This window comes from Macrotis lagotis, chromosome 1 (assembly GCF_037893015.1).
Source record: "Macrotis lagotis isolate mMagLag1 chromosome 1, bilby.v1.9.chrom.fasta, whole genome shotgun sequence".
Taxonomy (NCBI): Eukaryota; Metazoa; Chordata; class Mammalia; order Peramelemorphia; family Peramelidae; genus Macrotis; species Macrotis lagotis.
This window is the reverse complement of record NC_133658.1, coordinates 893,627,446-893,640,557: the sequence shown is the minus strand read 5'-3', so window position 1 is coordinate 893,640,557 and position 13,112 is coordinate 893,627,446. Positions and strand designations below refer to the sequence as shown.

The 13,112-nt window shown below is 44.6% G+C and overlaps 1 protein-coding gene across 1 annotated transcript in view; it reads right to left on the bottom strand.

Annotated features, from left to right (window-relative positions):
• MEGF6 (multiple EGF like domains 6) overlaps positions 1 to 13,112 on the bottom strand; it is a 370,333-nt gene that overhangs the window by 8,322 nt on the left and 348,899 nt on the right. The window contains exons 29-35 of the mRNA XM_074218662.1: positions 11,790 to 11,921; positions 11,352 to 11,480; positions 7,495 to 7,623; positions 4,790 to 4,918; positions 2,863 to 2,991; positions 1,773 to 1,901; positions 567 to 695 (exon numbers count right to left, since the gene is read on the bottom strand). Of these exons, the coding sequence (XP_074074763.1) occupies positions 567 to 695; positions 1,773 to 1,901; positions 2,863 to 2,991; positions 4,790 to 4,918; positions 7,495 to 7,623; positions 11,352 to 11,480; positions 11,790 to 11,921 (906 nt within the window). The remainder of the gene's footprint in view (positions 1 to 566; positions 696 to 1,772; positions 1,902 to 2,862; positions 2,992 to 4,789; positions 4,919 to 7,494; positions 7,624 to 11,351; positions 11,481 to 11,789; positions 11,922 to 13,112) is intronic.

Here is a 13,112-nt window from a genome sequence, read left to right as displayed (position 1 = left end):
TTTACCATTGCTAAAGGAATGCCAGCCCTAATTCTGTACCTTCTAAATTTGGCCCTCTGGGACAAAGACTTGGTGACCCTGCCCCTAGTTACAGCCTTGCTGGTAGAAGCCCAAACGCCTGGGAATTCTGAAGGGTTTTGTGAGTCCAAAAATAGGGGTTCAACAGAGAACTCTTTGGGCCTAAAGGCCTTAAGGGACTCTGGCATAAAAGTCTATTTCTGATTCTATTGGGAAAAAATGGGAAAGTCAAGAGACAAGTTCTAGCCTTGGTTCTCAGACTGACCTTGAGACTTTGGACTGATTCCTGCAAAATGAGGCTATTCCAACCCACCTGACCTATCTCAGGAGGACAGTAAGAGAAGTAAGGAGAGGACAGGGGGAGATGGGTGTGAAAAGTGATTAATAAATGGAAATTTGAGTAATAATAAAAACATCTGCCTAGGTCAATGAACCAAAATCTAAGGGTCTGTGGTGAATGTAACAATGTGCTCCAGATTTTCCCCCCCTCAGCACCCCATCACTGGAGGATGGCTCTCCCTGTGAATTTCCCCTAACCCTGCACTTACCCAGGTCACACTTGGTTCCCATTCTCCCTGGTGGGCAAAGGCACTGGCCAGTGGCCGGGTCACACGGCACATCCCCCTCACAGTCACAAGCCTGGCGGCAGCCAGGTCCAAACATCCCTGACTCGCATCCTGCCAGGGGGAGAAAAAGCAGAGAGGTGAGGGTTTGCCCTGCCTATCAAAGCATCAGTTTGGGTGCCCTCCCCCATCAGCGAAGGATGATGGTCAATCACTTCCCCTAATGGAAGCCAAACTGCCACCACAGCACATCTGGTGCTAGGTGAGTAGGTGGTCTTTGGGGGACTGGGCACATTTTCACAGACTTTTCTATTGTTTTAGAGGGAAAAGCAAGGTCAAGCATGCAGTGACTGCCAAAGAATCCCATTCAATTCAATCCAAGGAGAATTTATGAAGCACTTACCAGAGGCCAGGCCTGTACTAGGTTTGGCAGATACACAAATGACACAGTTCCTGCCTTTGTCAAGGAGCTTACTTTCTACCATAGCAATATCAGTTGTAAAGTGTTTTAGAAATTCTAGGGAGATGGTTTTGCTTCAATCTAATGAGTATTTATTCATTATAATAATTTATTAATTTATTATGTACTCTGGGGAGAGGCAGCATGGTGCCATAGTGGATAGAGAGTTGGCCTAGCCATGAGGAAGACTTAGGTTCACAACCGGCCTCTGACAAATATAGACTATGTGACCCTAGGCAAACCACTTGTCTTCTCAGTTTCAGGAGTAATAATAATGATAATGATAATGATAATAAAAATAATAATTAATAATAATACTTTTCAGATAATTATCATAGCTAATTCTTATAACAGCTCTAGGAGGTAGAGGTTATTATTATCATCTCCATTTTACAGATGCAAAAACTGAGGCAAACAGATTAGGTGACTCACCCAGGGTCAAACAACTAGTATCTTGAAGCTGCATTTGAAATCAGGTTTTCCTGATAAGGCCTGTACTCTGGTGTCCCTTTGTTGCCTAAATAGCAACTTTTTTATCTTGGTATGCCTGGTACCCAGCAGAGTGCCTGGCAAACAGTAAGAACTCAATAAATGCTTGTGAGTTGATTGATTTCAAGAGCCTACATTCAATGGGCCTAGCAGAGAACCAATAGAACAGGGCTGCCAGAGTCCCCCCTTATGGCATCTGAGGTCTGCAATGCAGGAGGTTGAACATCAGTAGGAATACTTACCTTTCTCACAGAACTGACCCTGGAAGCCCGCAGGGCAGAGACATTGGCCAGTGAGTGGGTGGCACAGGGCTCCCTGGTGACAGTCACAAATTTCCTGGCAGCCAGCTCCGTGGAAGCCAGGGGGACATGCTGAGGAAAGAGGTCACCCCAGAAGGGCCACCAATGGTTAAAATGGGCCACGTGTACTGAATCCTCCCCCACCCTGATGGTGTCAGGAGAACTCCCCACCAGACCTCTGCTGTAGCAAAGCTTGCCAAGACCAGCCTGTCAGATGAAAAGCAGTAATATGGGCTGACGTGGCTAAAATGGTCCCCATTAAACTCATGGTGTGTCTCAATGGAGTCATGAGGGTTTCTGATATTGCTAGTTTCTTGATTTTATCTTTGCCTAAAACAAAAAAGCAATCCCCCAATTGTGGACCTACTCACTCTGGGAATCCTTGAAGAGATTCTCCAACTAACCTTCCTAGCCTATAATTGACAATGTGTGGTAAGAATGAGGCCAAGACCCAAAAGACAAATTCTCAGAATGTAGGACCTTAGTAGCCATGTGGTCTCATCTACACCTAAACAAAAATTCCCTCCACAACATCTCCAGCAAGTGAACATGTAGTCTTGGCTTTCAAGTGACTCCAGAAGAGAGAAGGGGTGCTTGGATCCCTATGGACCAAATGTCTGCCCCTGTTATACAATGTCCAGTCACTACCCTATCATGTGCTCACCATCCAGAGGTAGGCTGGGAAGAACACAGCCCCAACCATGTCAAAAACAACAGCTTGTTAGGGCTTGTCCTACCTGGGAGTAGAGGGGACAAGAATTACCCTTTACCATTACCAATTATCATTATGGATCTGAACTCAATCTCCCTCCCTCTTTCCCACCTCCATCTGGAGGGCCCGATCATAGATTCTCTTAGTCCCCCATCTGAATCTCCCCAGTTCCATGAACCGATCCCTGCATGGCACAGTCTCCGGTCTTCGCATCACCTTAGCTGGTCTCCTTGGAAAACAATCTAATTGGTCAAAATTCCTACCAAAATAGGGTGTCCCCAGTCCCGAGAAGAGTCACAATAGATGCCCTACAGAACTCACTATGTTCACAGGCCTGGCCAAAATGGCCAGCGGGACACTGGCAGGCACCAGTCACTCGATCACACGTCCCATTGTTGAGACAGGCACATTCCAGGCGGCAGTTGGCACCATACTTCCCAGGCGGGCAAGCTGAAGAGAGAATGACAGAATGCTCCTCAGCAGTCAGGATGGACAGGAAAAGACTGAATCTCCAGTGAGGATAAGTACGTCAGAGAAGACAGTCTCATGGGGTGACCCCAGACATTGTGGCTGGAGCAAGACAGCTCTGGAGTATGAGTCCCCACATACATGAGGCGCCAATTGGCACAATGGACAGAGCTCTGGGCCTAGAATCAGAAAGATATGAATTGACATCTAGCCTCAGACACTCACTAGCTGTGAGACCCTGGGCAACTCACTTAACCTTTGTCTGTCTCCGTTTCTTCAATTGTTAAGTAGGGAAAATTAACAAACCTACCTCCCAGAGTTGTAGTGAAGATGGAGTGAGATAATATTTTTAAATCTCTTCGCCTGGCATTTAGTAGGAGCCTAATAAATATTTCCTTCCTCCCCTCCCTCCCTTCTTCCTTCCCTTCCTTCCTTTTTTCCTTCTTTCCTTCCAGATGAAGGGATAAAAAGACAAGTCCTCCCTCAAAGGGAGGACATTGTTTAGGGAACGTGGAGGCTCAGAGCAAACAGTATGGCCAATATATGCTGTTTCCCTTTGGGATGATAGAGATCTCAAGTGGTTTTGATACAAAATGGGATCCTCTCCCTGGGAAACGACCCAAAAGCCCTCTGACCTTGAAGGCGTGTCGGAATGAAAGCAGCAAAGGTCTAAGCCCTTGGCTGTCTGAGCTCTGCCATAGAGGGATAGGGATGATGATGATGATGATGATGATGATGATGATGATGATGAAGATGAAGTTAGGAACAGAAACAAGGACTGGGCCATTGGTTTTATTGGTATAGGGGACTCTTAGAGAAGGAAACTCATTCTTCAGTGATGGTTGGCACCTTCTCTGCCATTCATGATACTAGAACAGTGGTTCCCAAACTTTGTAGTCTCACAACTTTTTAACACTCTTAAAAATTATTCAGGACTCTAAAGAGCTTTCAGTTTTGTGGATTATATCTATTGATTAAGTTAAATTAAAGCTGATAAATTTCTAAAAAATTTGCTAATAGAGTTTAAAATACTAATAATTACATGTTGAAATAAATAGCATTTTTATGAAAAATGATGATTTTTCAAAAACAAAAAAATTACTGCTAATGGTGTGTGTTTGCAAATTTCTTTAATGTCTGTATAAATATAAGATAGTTGGAGTCTCCTCTCTGCTTCTGCATCCAATCTGTTATAGTTTGTTGTTTTGGTCAAAATATAGAATGAGACCAATGCATACTATGGAAACAATGTAAAGACTAACAGAATGCCTTCTGTGGGGAGTCGGGGGGAGGGAAGCAAGAATGGGGGGGAAATTGTAAAACTCAAAATAAATAAAATCTTTCCAAAAAAATTTTTTTTATCTCAAAGACCCTCTAGGGCCCTTCAACCTCACTTTGAGAACTGGTGTCTTAGGGAATTGTGTGTTCAGAATTACACATGCAGAATGAGTCAAAGACTCAAACACAGCTCTACATGGCTGTGAGGCTGACACTCTATCTACCAATAACAATATTTATATGACAATATTCAGTATGTATACACACAAGCCTACATATAGGCACCCATGCCTGTGTGCATACAAAATACATGTATATACATGTGTGTATGCATGTGTGGGTTGTATGCATGTGTGTAATATTTACATGCAGGTTCATCTATACATGCATGCACAAACATAAACCTCATTTGATCCTCACAACTATGTGAGTGAGAAGTCATTGTTAGCCCATTTTACAGATGAGGAGACTGAGGTAGTTGGAGGGAAGGAAGGGCACTCACCTAGCTCACAGTGCTTTCCCATCCAGCCCAGGCTGCAGAAACAAGAGCCATTGGTGGGATGACAGAAACCTCCATTCCTACAAGGACACACCAGCTCACAGCCCAAGCCAAAGTGATCCCTGGGGCAGCCTGAGGGGGGAATCACAAGTCCATCAGTGAGTCTAGCAAAAATATTCACAACCTCAGGATGAAGGCCAGGGTCTCTATTAAGGGGCAGCTAGGTGACAAGTGGATAGAGCACTCACTGGTCCTGGAATCAGAAGGATTTGAGTTCAAATTTGCCTCAGACATACCCTTAAAACTTACTTAGCTGTGTGACCTTGGGTAAGTCACTTAACCTTTACTTAAGTCTTACAAAAATAAAAAAAGGATACATTGCCTGTCTTTTTATGTGTGTCAATGCATGGAAGTGTGAGGGGGATGGGAAGAGGGAAGGAGGTCCTCAACAAAATTTATGGCCATTGAAGGCTGGTGATTCTGGAAAGTTCCAGGTCAGGTGTGGGCTTGGTAATGGACCAAGTATCTATCATCTAAGGAACAGTCAGGACAGATGTGGATAATCTCATTCCAAGAAGGCTGACCTTGGGAACTCAAGAAACGAAGCAAAGAAGAAAGGGTTTCATTCTATGTTAGAGGAGAGGGTTCCACAGAGATGTGTTTGTGTAGTCTTCAACTACTTCAGTAAGGTCATTGGTGACAGTAGGTTACAGCCCAGTCTAGGGGACGGAGGAATGTTTTTGGAGGCAGGAAGTCTAGTATACATACACTAGACATAGATAGTTATATGCTGCTACATACTAGTTATGTGTCCCCAGACAAATCTCTAAGACTAGAAATAGAAAAAGCAGTGACTCTGGATTTAGACAACATGGATTCAGATTCAATTCAATCAACATTTATTAAGTACTGGTGGGAATTCCCCCACCAAGAAAAATCAAATGTTTTTGACAAAATAACAATTTTTGTAATGCTTATGGCTTACAAGGAGATTTACACCTTTTTATCCCATCTGATCCTCAAAGCACAGATGAGGAAATTGAGGCTGAGAGCTTCAGTGACTTCACCAACCATTAAAGTTGGAAGTAGCTCATCTGACTCTAAGCCAGCACATCCCTCCCCAGAGCTGAATATGACCCTCTTCCTTCATGCTCTTCCAAAATTCATAAATAAAATTTATAAAACCTTTGATGCTTACTTCTACTTTAGCCAAAGTTAGAACTCAGCTGGGGTGAGAGTGGTGGGGGGTATCAGTGTCTGGGGATGGTAAATCCTGTGCAATGGGAGGATTGAATGAGCTAATGGGTGGGAAAGCACATGAAGTCTCTAGCATGGGACACACATGTGAAGGACAGTTATCATCACCCTTCCACATCAACCGGGTGTGCACTGGAGCCATTGGAAAAGAATTCTAATGCCTATTTGGGGCATGGGAATGTTCAAGGAAGGGTAGTGCCAGAAACATGCTATTATAATAGTTGTCCACATGTGTTTATTAGCTCTGCTAAGAAGGTCTTTCAGTATCCTAGGAGGGATTTAATTACAAAATAAGATTGATGTGATACAAGTCTCATTATCATGGAGAACGTCTGGAGAGAAGACCCAGCCCAGTCCTGCCACTGTTTGACCTTGGTCAAATCATGCCAGTCTTGGACTCATTTTCTTTGTCTATTCAATGGAAAAAATGTCTAAACTCCCTTTCTTACCTAGGAATTGGGTACCTTTTTAAAAGAAGGATTTCCCATCTTTTATTCTAGAAGTGAACTTCAAGATAAAATTGCTAAGAAAGCAACTCATTACAAACCATTAAGCATATTAGGAAAATTTGTTCCAAATCACTAATAATAAAAGAGATACAAATCAAAACAACAAACCCACACCCAGAAATTTGGCCATGATGACAAAAGATGGGAATCATCGATGATGGAAGGGCTATAGAATGGGAAGAACCCAAATATTCTGTTGGAAGAAGTATCAATTGATCCAAACATTCTGGAAAACAATTTGGAAATGATGCTAAGAGAAAAGACTTCAATGCCCATATCCTTGAATTCAGAGACTCAGCTACAAGGTAGTTACTCCAAGAGATAAAATAGAGAAAAGCCTTGTGAGACTAACTAGAATATATTCATAGCAGAAGGTCTGATAGTAGGAAAAAACTGGAAACAAAATAGATGCCCATTGATTAGAGGATTATCAAATGAACCAAGGCAACTAGATGCCTTAGTGGATAGAGTACTGGGCCTGGAGTAAGGAATTCCTGACTTCAAATGTGGCCTTAGACACATACCAGCTGTGTGATGCTGGCAAGTCGCTTCACCCCGTTTGCTTTAATCCAATGGAGAAGGCAAAGGTTGGGGAAGTTCCCTCAGGGCTGTGGCTCCTTCTGAAGTCTTTGTATCCCCAGATCCCTGCCTGGCTTCTAGAAGGTGATTACTAAATGGTCATTTGCATTGAATCAATGTGTTTCTTTCTGATTGTCCAAATAAAGGGAAACATTAATGGGGGCTCACAAGCTATGGCCTTGTTGGGAAGCATCACTTACCTGAGGCCCGTAGTTTCCTGGGAGTCCATGAGTAAGGAAGGCATCATTATATACATATTTTCTTAAAAATGTTGAGTAAAGTCTGTGATTTCCTATGTCAAAAGATGTCTGTCTGCCAAAGCCTGGATGTTAAAGGGTATATCCCCTTGGAGCTCCTACCTACCTTGTTCACAGTGGCGGCCAGTTCTCCCAGCTGGGCAAATGCAGGTGCCTCTCACGGGGTCACAGGTGGCTCCCTCCCCACAGGCACATACGTGGGCACAGTTTATGCCATATCTCCCATCTGGGCAGACTGCAGAACAGGAAGCAAAGTAAAGACCACACCTGATACCTGGACCCCTTAAATCACCAAGACCAACTCCTTGGAGGCCATTGAGCCAGGGCCCCTGCTACATCCTATGTCTCTCTTCTATTCTACAAACCAAATTGAGGTGACTTCAGTTGGGGTTGGGCATGGGGCAGCTTCATTGCCCAATCCCTTCCTCGGGGGGCTGTCTCATTTGTGGCATCTGGAAGCTGAACCTAGCCTTTAGGAACAGCCCCCACTTTGGTGTCCATCCTCTTTGGGTATCCTTTGGGATGCTGAGGAAAATCTGAGCATCTGGATCCTCCTTTGTAAAATGGCACCAGGATGGTACTCAAGGTTCCTTTAGATGCTCAAACTATGATCCTTTGACCTTGTTCAGGACATGTAATCTCCTTGGGTCTCATTTCTCCTTCTCCTCTATGGATTCTGAGCTCCATTCCAGCCTTAAATCTGTTTTAAACCTCAGGCCAGACTACTGAGTAATCAGGAAATAATGTCCACAGGAAAATGGAGTTGTTTTGTCCTTGTTGCACACAGAGCTCTCTCTACCTCCAGGAAACCTCCCCTGGGGGCAACAGCTCCCCATTCCAGACCTCCCCAGGCCTTTACCCCCACTAGCCTCGGTCTTCTTTGAAAAATGATTCAAATTCTCCTAAACTGCTCAACCCAGGCAGGCTTGCTCACCGTCCTGAGAAGGGAATAGTCCCCACATGACTCAGATGAAAAACCTCTTTCATAGACATTTTTGGCGGGGGTGATCCACCCCATCCCTACCCCAACCTCCACCCTGCTTCTCTCCAGCCCTTGGAGTTGGACAGAAAACATTCTGCTGGGGGCAGCCAAGGGCCTCCTGGTTGGACCCTTCAAAGGTTCCTGTCTCCTGGGGCGGGGGCTAGGAAGGGTCTTGGGCTGCTGTGATGGAATGTTCCTGCTTCTTCCAGGCCTCTGTCCCAGAGGAAGGGGAACTACACAAGAGCAACCAGCCAGACTGGTCAGAGCTCCATTAATGACCCAGGTGGCTTTCCCCTAAAGGAGAGGGACACCCAGGGGACAGTGGACAAAGAGAAGCTCCAACGGGTCCTGCTCTCCCTTTTCTCCCTTGGACCTGAAGCATACTTCCTACTGCTTTCTACCCAATGAAATGCCTCTCTCCTTCAAGGCCCAGCCCAGGGACCACCTTCCCCAGGAAGACTTCTCTACCCCTCACCTTTTTAGAGGAACCTTTATCTCATTTCTCCAAGCTCTTAAAATTCCTCCCTCCCTCCCTGGGAAGTATTTTGGATATATTTTCTACCTTTAAAGTTTATTTATTTATTTTTCCAACTTCATGCCAAGATAGTTTTCAACAACCATTTTTTGGGTAAGGTTCCACATTTTACTCTCTCTTCTTCCCTCCCTATATTTTCTATTTTTTCTAAAATCAATGATTTTTCAGAATAGGAAAAAAGCTCAAAGGCTATCTAGAATAACTCATACAAAAAAAAAAAGAATCCCTATATGAACATATCTGAAAAGTGATCATTTGGCTTCTGTTTGATGCCCTCCTAAGGGGAAGGAGCTATCTTATTTGTCCACTCATCTGCATTCATTTTATTTCCCCCAATAGACTGGAAGTTTCTAGAAGACAAAACTTTCTTTTTTTCCTTATATTTAGCATGCAGTAGGGACTTAATATATGATCGATGATGGATCACATTGCTGGAAAGACATCCTAGGGAATGATGCTTGACCAGATATTATCTAGGGCCAGGACTCCATCTCTGAGTCCTCCAAAACCACCAGCACTCAACCTTTCTACCCCTCACCCTCCCATTCTTGGTCCTAAAACTCTTTATCTGGGGGTTGGAGACATCTTCAAAACATTTACAACAAGGCTATCGGAGGAGGTTTATAGACAGTCACCCTGCCATTACCAGTTCCAAAGATTACTCTGTCTTCACGTCGGTCTGCCCCCAAAGGGTAAAATTCCTATTTATTATAAAGGTGAGAGACTGGACAGAGGCCTGGTTGGGAGCCCCAGAACCTGGGTTCAAATCCTATCTGTAATACTTATTAGCTGTGTGATCCTCAGAGTCACTGAAACCTCTGGGTCTCAGTTTCCATATCTGTTGAGATGAAGGGGTTGATCTCAAAGGTCCAGGTTTCTTTTTAATGATTCTAAGTAGTCTTTTTCTTAACAGAGCAAGGGATAAGTGACTGGAGTCCCCAACTTCCTTCTTCACTCACTAGTCCTAATCTGGAAAATGAGGGCCTGTGAGGCCCACCCCTTCCTGCTCTGAATCGAGGAGCCCAGGGTGACAGAAATGGGTCCCTTTCGACTCATTTTGGGGCCAGTGTTGAAACCGTACCCAACTCTTTCTTTCTCTTTTTAGAGGCTAACCATGGAAAAATAAAGATTTCTTTTTCTCTTTTTAAAAGAAAAGAAAACAATTACAAATAGAAGTTCATCTCATGCCGAGTGTTCCCTGGCCTCTGCAGTGATGCTTGAAGCATCAGTATTTTTGACGCTGTCAATACATTTTGTTTTTTTTCTGGAAAGTCTTGGCTGCTTTGCTAATTAGGTCACAGCAGCTGAGATTTAGGGCTGGAAGAAACCCTGGAAGTCATGGAGTCTGACTCCCTGATTTTACAGCGTAAGCCTCAAAAGCTCAGAAGGCAGCAAGGTCACAGAAGAAGCACGGGGCAAGGCTGGGATTCAACCCACATCCTCAGACTCCGAGACTAGGGTACTACTCTGTGGGACCACACTGCCTTAAGTGGCCACAGTGGATGCCCAAGACCTGAGCTCAAATCCAGCCTCATGTACTTCCCAGTTAGGTGACCCTGGCAAGTCACTGTACTTCTGCTTCTTCCAGTTTCCCTATCTGTAAATTGGTGGTGGTGGGGGTAGCAGCACCTGCCTCCCAGGGTGGCTGTGACCCTGAGCAAGTCTGTACCTCTGTCTGCCTCTGCCTTGCCACCTATAAATTGGGTGTGGTAACAGCAGCTACCTTCTAGAATTGTTTTGAACCTGGGAGAGTAGGGTCAACGTCCTCCTTCCTCCCAGGGTTGATATGACTTTACGTAAGGCTCTGCCTCAGCCTTGCCATCTGTAAACTGGGGATAACAGCAACACCTGCCTCCTGGGACTCTTGTGATCTTGGACAAGTTGTTTCACCTCTGCCTCAGTTTCCTCATCTATAAAGTGAAGATAATAGCAGCACCTCCCTCTCAGGGTTGTTGTGACTTTGAGCTAGTCACTGTACTGTTGTCTGCCTCAACTTCCCCATCTATAAACTGAGGATAATAGTAGCTTCTACCTCCTAAGGGTGTTGAGAGTATCAAATGAAATAGTTGTAAAAGCCCTTCTAATTCTAATTCTAATTTATTATTATTATTTGTTTCAGGGAATGGACTGGACTAGATGGGCACTGAGGTCCCTTCCAACATCTGGGCAGTGAAATAAGTTTCTTCCTTCCAGGTCTAAACCATGGTCTCCACAGGTTCTAAGTCATGGGATCTTATAAGAATTGAGAATCTATGATTCCGTTCTTCCCCTGATGATATCTCAGGAGCTAGCGTTCCCCCTGTGAGGCTGGTCCTGAGGCCTGCTCTCTGCTCATCCCTTCCTCCAAGCTGGCTCACTCTCCTCCCCAAGCCCAGCAGAAGGCAGAGACAGACTTGTCTTTTTTTACCCCCAGCTCTGAGGGCTCAGTCTAGGCCCCCCAACTTACCCAGGCTACAGTCAGCACCCACATAGCCAGGAGGACAGCGGCAGGCGCCGGTGGTAGAATCGCAGGAGCCCCCGTTTTGACAGGCACATGGGCGCTCACAGTTAGGACCATAGCGTCCTGGAGGGCAGCCTGTAGAGAAGAGAGGGCAGGGCGATCAGTGGGGAACCTGCCTAGCCTCAGCCTCTTCTGGGGACCAGACTTAGCCAGTCCCAAGCTTCCCCCCTTCTTGTTCAACCATCACATATTTAATAGAGATAAGAAAAAAAACCTAAAACCTATTTTTTTAATTCTCTTTGTAGGGAGGTAGAGGTGAGGAGGAAAGAAGGTGGAAGGAGCCCGTGGGTTCCACCGCATCTGTGTGTAGTGAGGAGACAGGTGAGAGCAGGGCAGAAGTGCCACTGCCACAGGTGTGCCCAGGTCCCGGCAGGTGATACTCACGGAGTCGGCAGCCATTCCCATAGAAGCCAGCAGTACACACGCACTCCCCAGTCACCGGGTGGCAGGCCTGGTTTTCACCAGAGCATTTGCACACCTGGGCACAGTTCACACCAAAGGTCCCAGGTCGACAGGCTGGTGAGAGAAAGCACCATGGGATGCGTCAAATCTCCCTAATCCTAGTCATCAAATGTAATTCAATGGTTTGGCAAAGAGCAAGCCCTTAATACAAAATTTTTTAGTTCCTTTTCATCCATAGTTTCACTTCAGATCAACAAATATTTGCCCTTGCTGGCTATTGAACACTGAGTTAAGGACCTAGAATACAAAAAAATGACAAATTTCACAACCCCTGCCCTCCAGGAACTTATCATCCACCGGGGAGGGTTGCGGGTAGAGCTACAAGTCTGGAAATAAGTAGGTTACACTGTAGGACATGATGAGGGTTAAGGAAAGATCCAGAGAAAGGTTCTTGGGGAAATGTGTTGAAGACTTGGGCAACTGGGAGGGAGAAGAAAGGCTTCCTGGAGGAGGTAGCTCCTGAGTCCTTGAAGGGAGGGAAGGCGGGAGGTCCACAGAGTCAGATAAGGAGGGACTAGTTCCAGATAGGACACTTACTAGCTGGGTGACCCTGCAGAAGTGCCTCCATCTCTATTGTCCCAGTTTTCTCAAATGTAAAATAGGGATGGAGATAGCATCTACCATTAAAGGTTGTCATGAGGATGAAATGAGATAACATTTATCAAGTCCTTAGTATAGAGCCTGGCTTAGTTAGGCACTATAGAAATGGTAGCTATCATCCTCTCATTGTCTTTGTCATTGGTATCTTTCTGATATTATTAATTTTATACTTTTATTATATTTATTTTTATTATTTATTTTTAGGATTTATATTTATTTTATTATTATACTGAAGATAATATGAACAAAGACAGAGAAAAAAGGGTCCATGAGAATGGGGACAGAGTCTAATTTGCTTTGAATATTGAATAGGGAGGCAGCCAAGAAAACAGGAAGACCTGAGTTCAAGTCCTGACTCTGACCCATCCTGTCTTTGTTGTGCAAGTCACTTAAACTTCTCAGTGGTTGAGACAACTTCCCAAGACCATAATCTTCATAGGTTTAGGTCTGTATTGACAGAGAGAATTTCCTCTATCAATCAAACCATAGGTCCATTTCCTATCTCTATTAAATATGTGAAGGTTGGCCAAGAGAGAAGGGGCCAGGTTTGATTGTAGAAGGCCTTCAATGTATTCTTTGGGATGAGGAGTTTAGCATTTAATTGGTAGGAAAACTAACAGAAGTTTGTTAAGCAGAGGAGAAAAC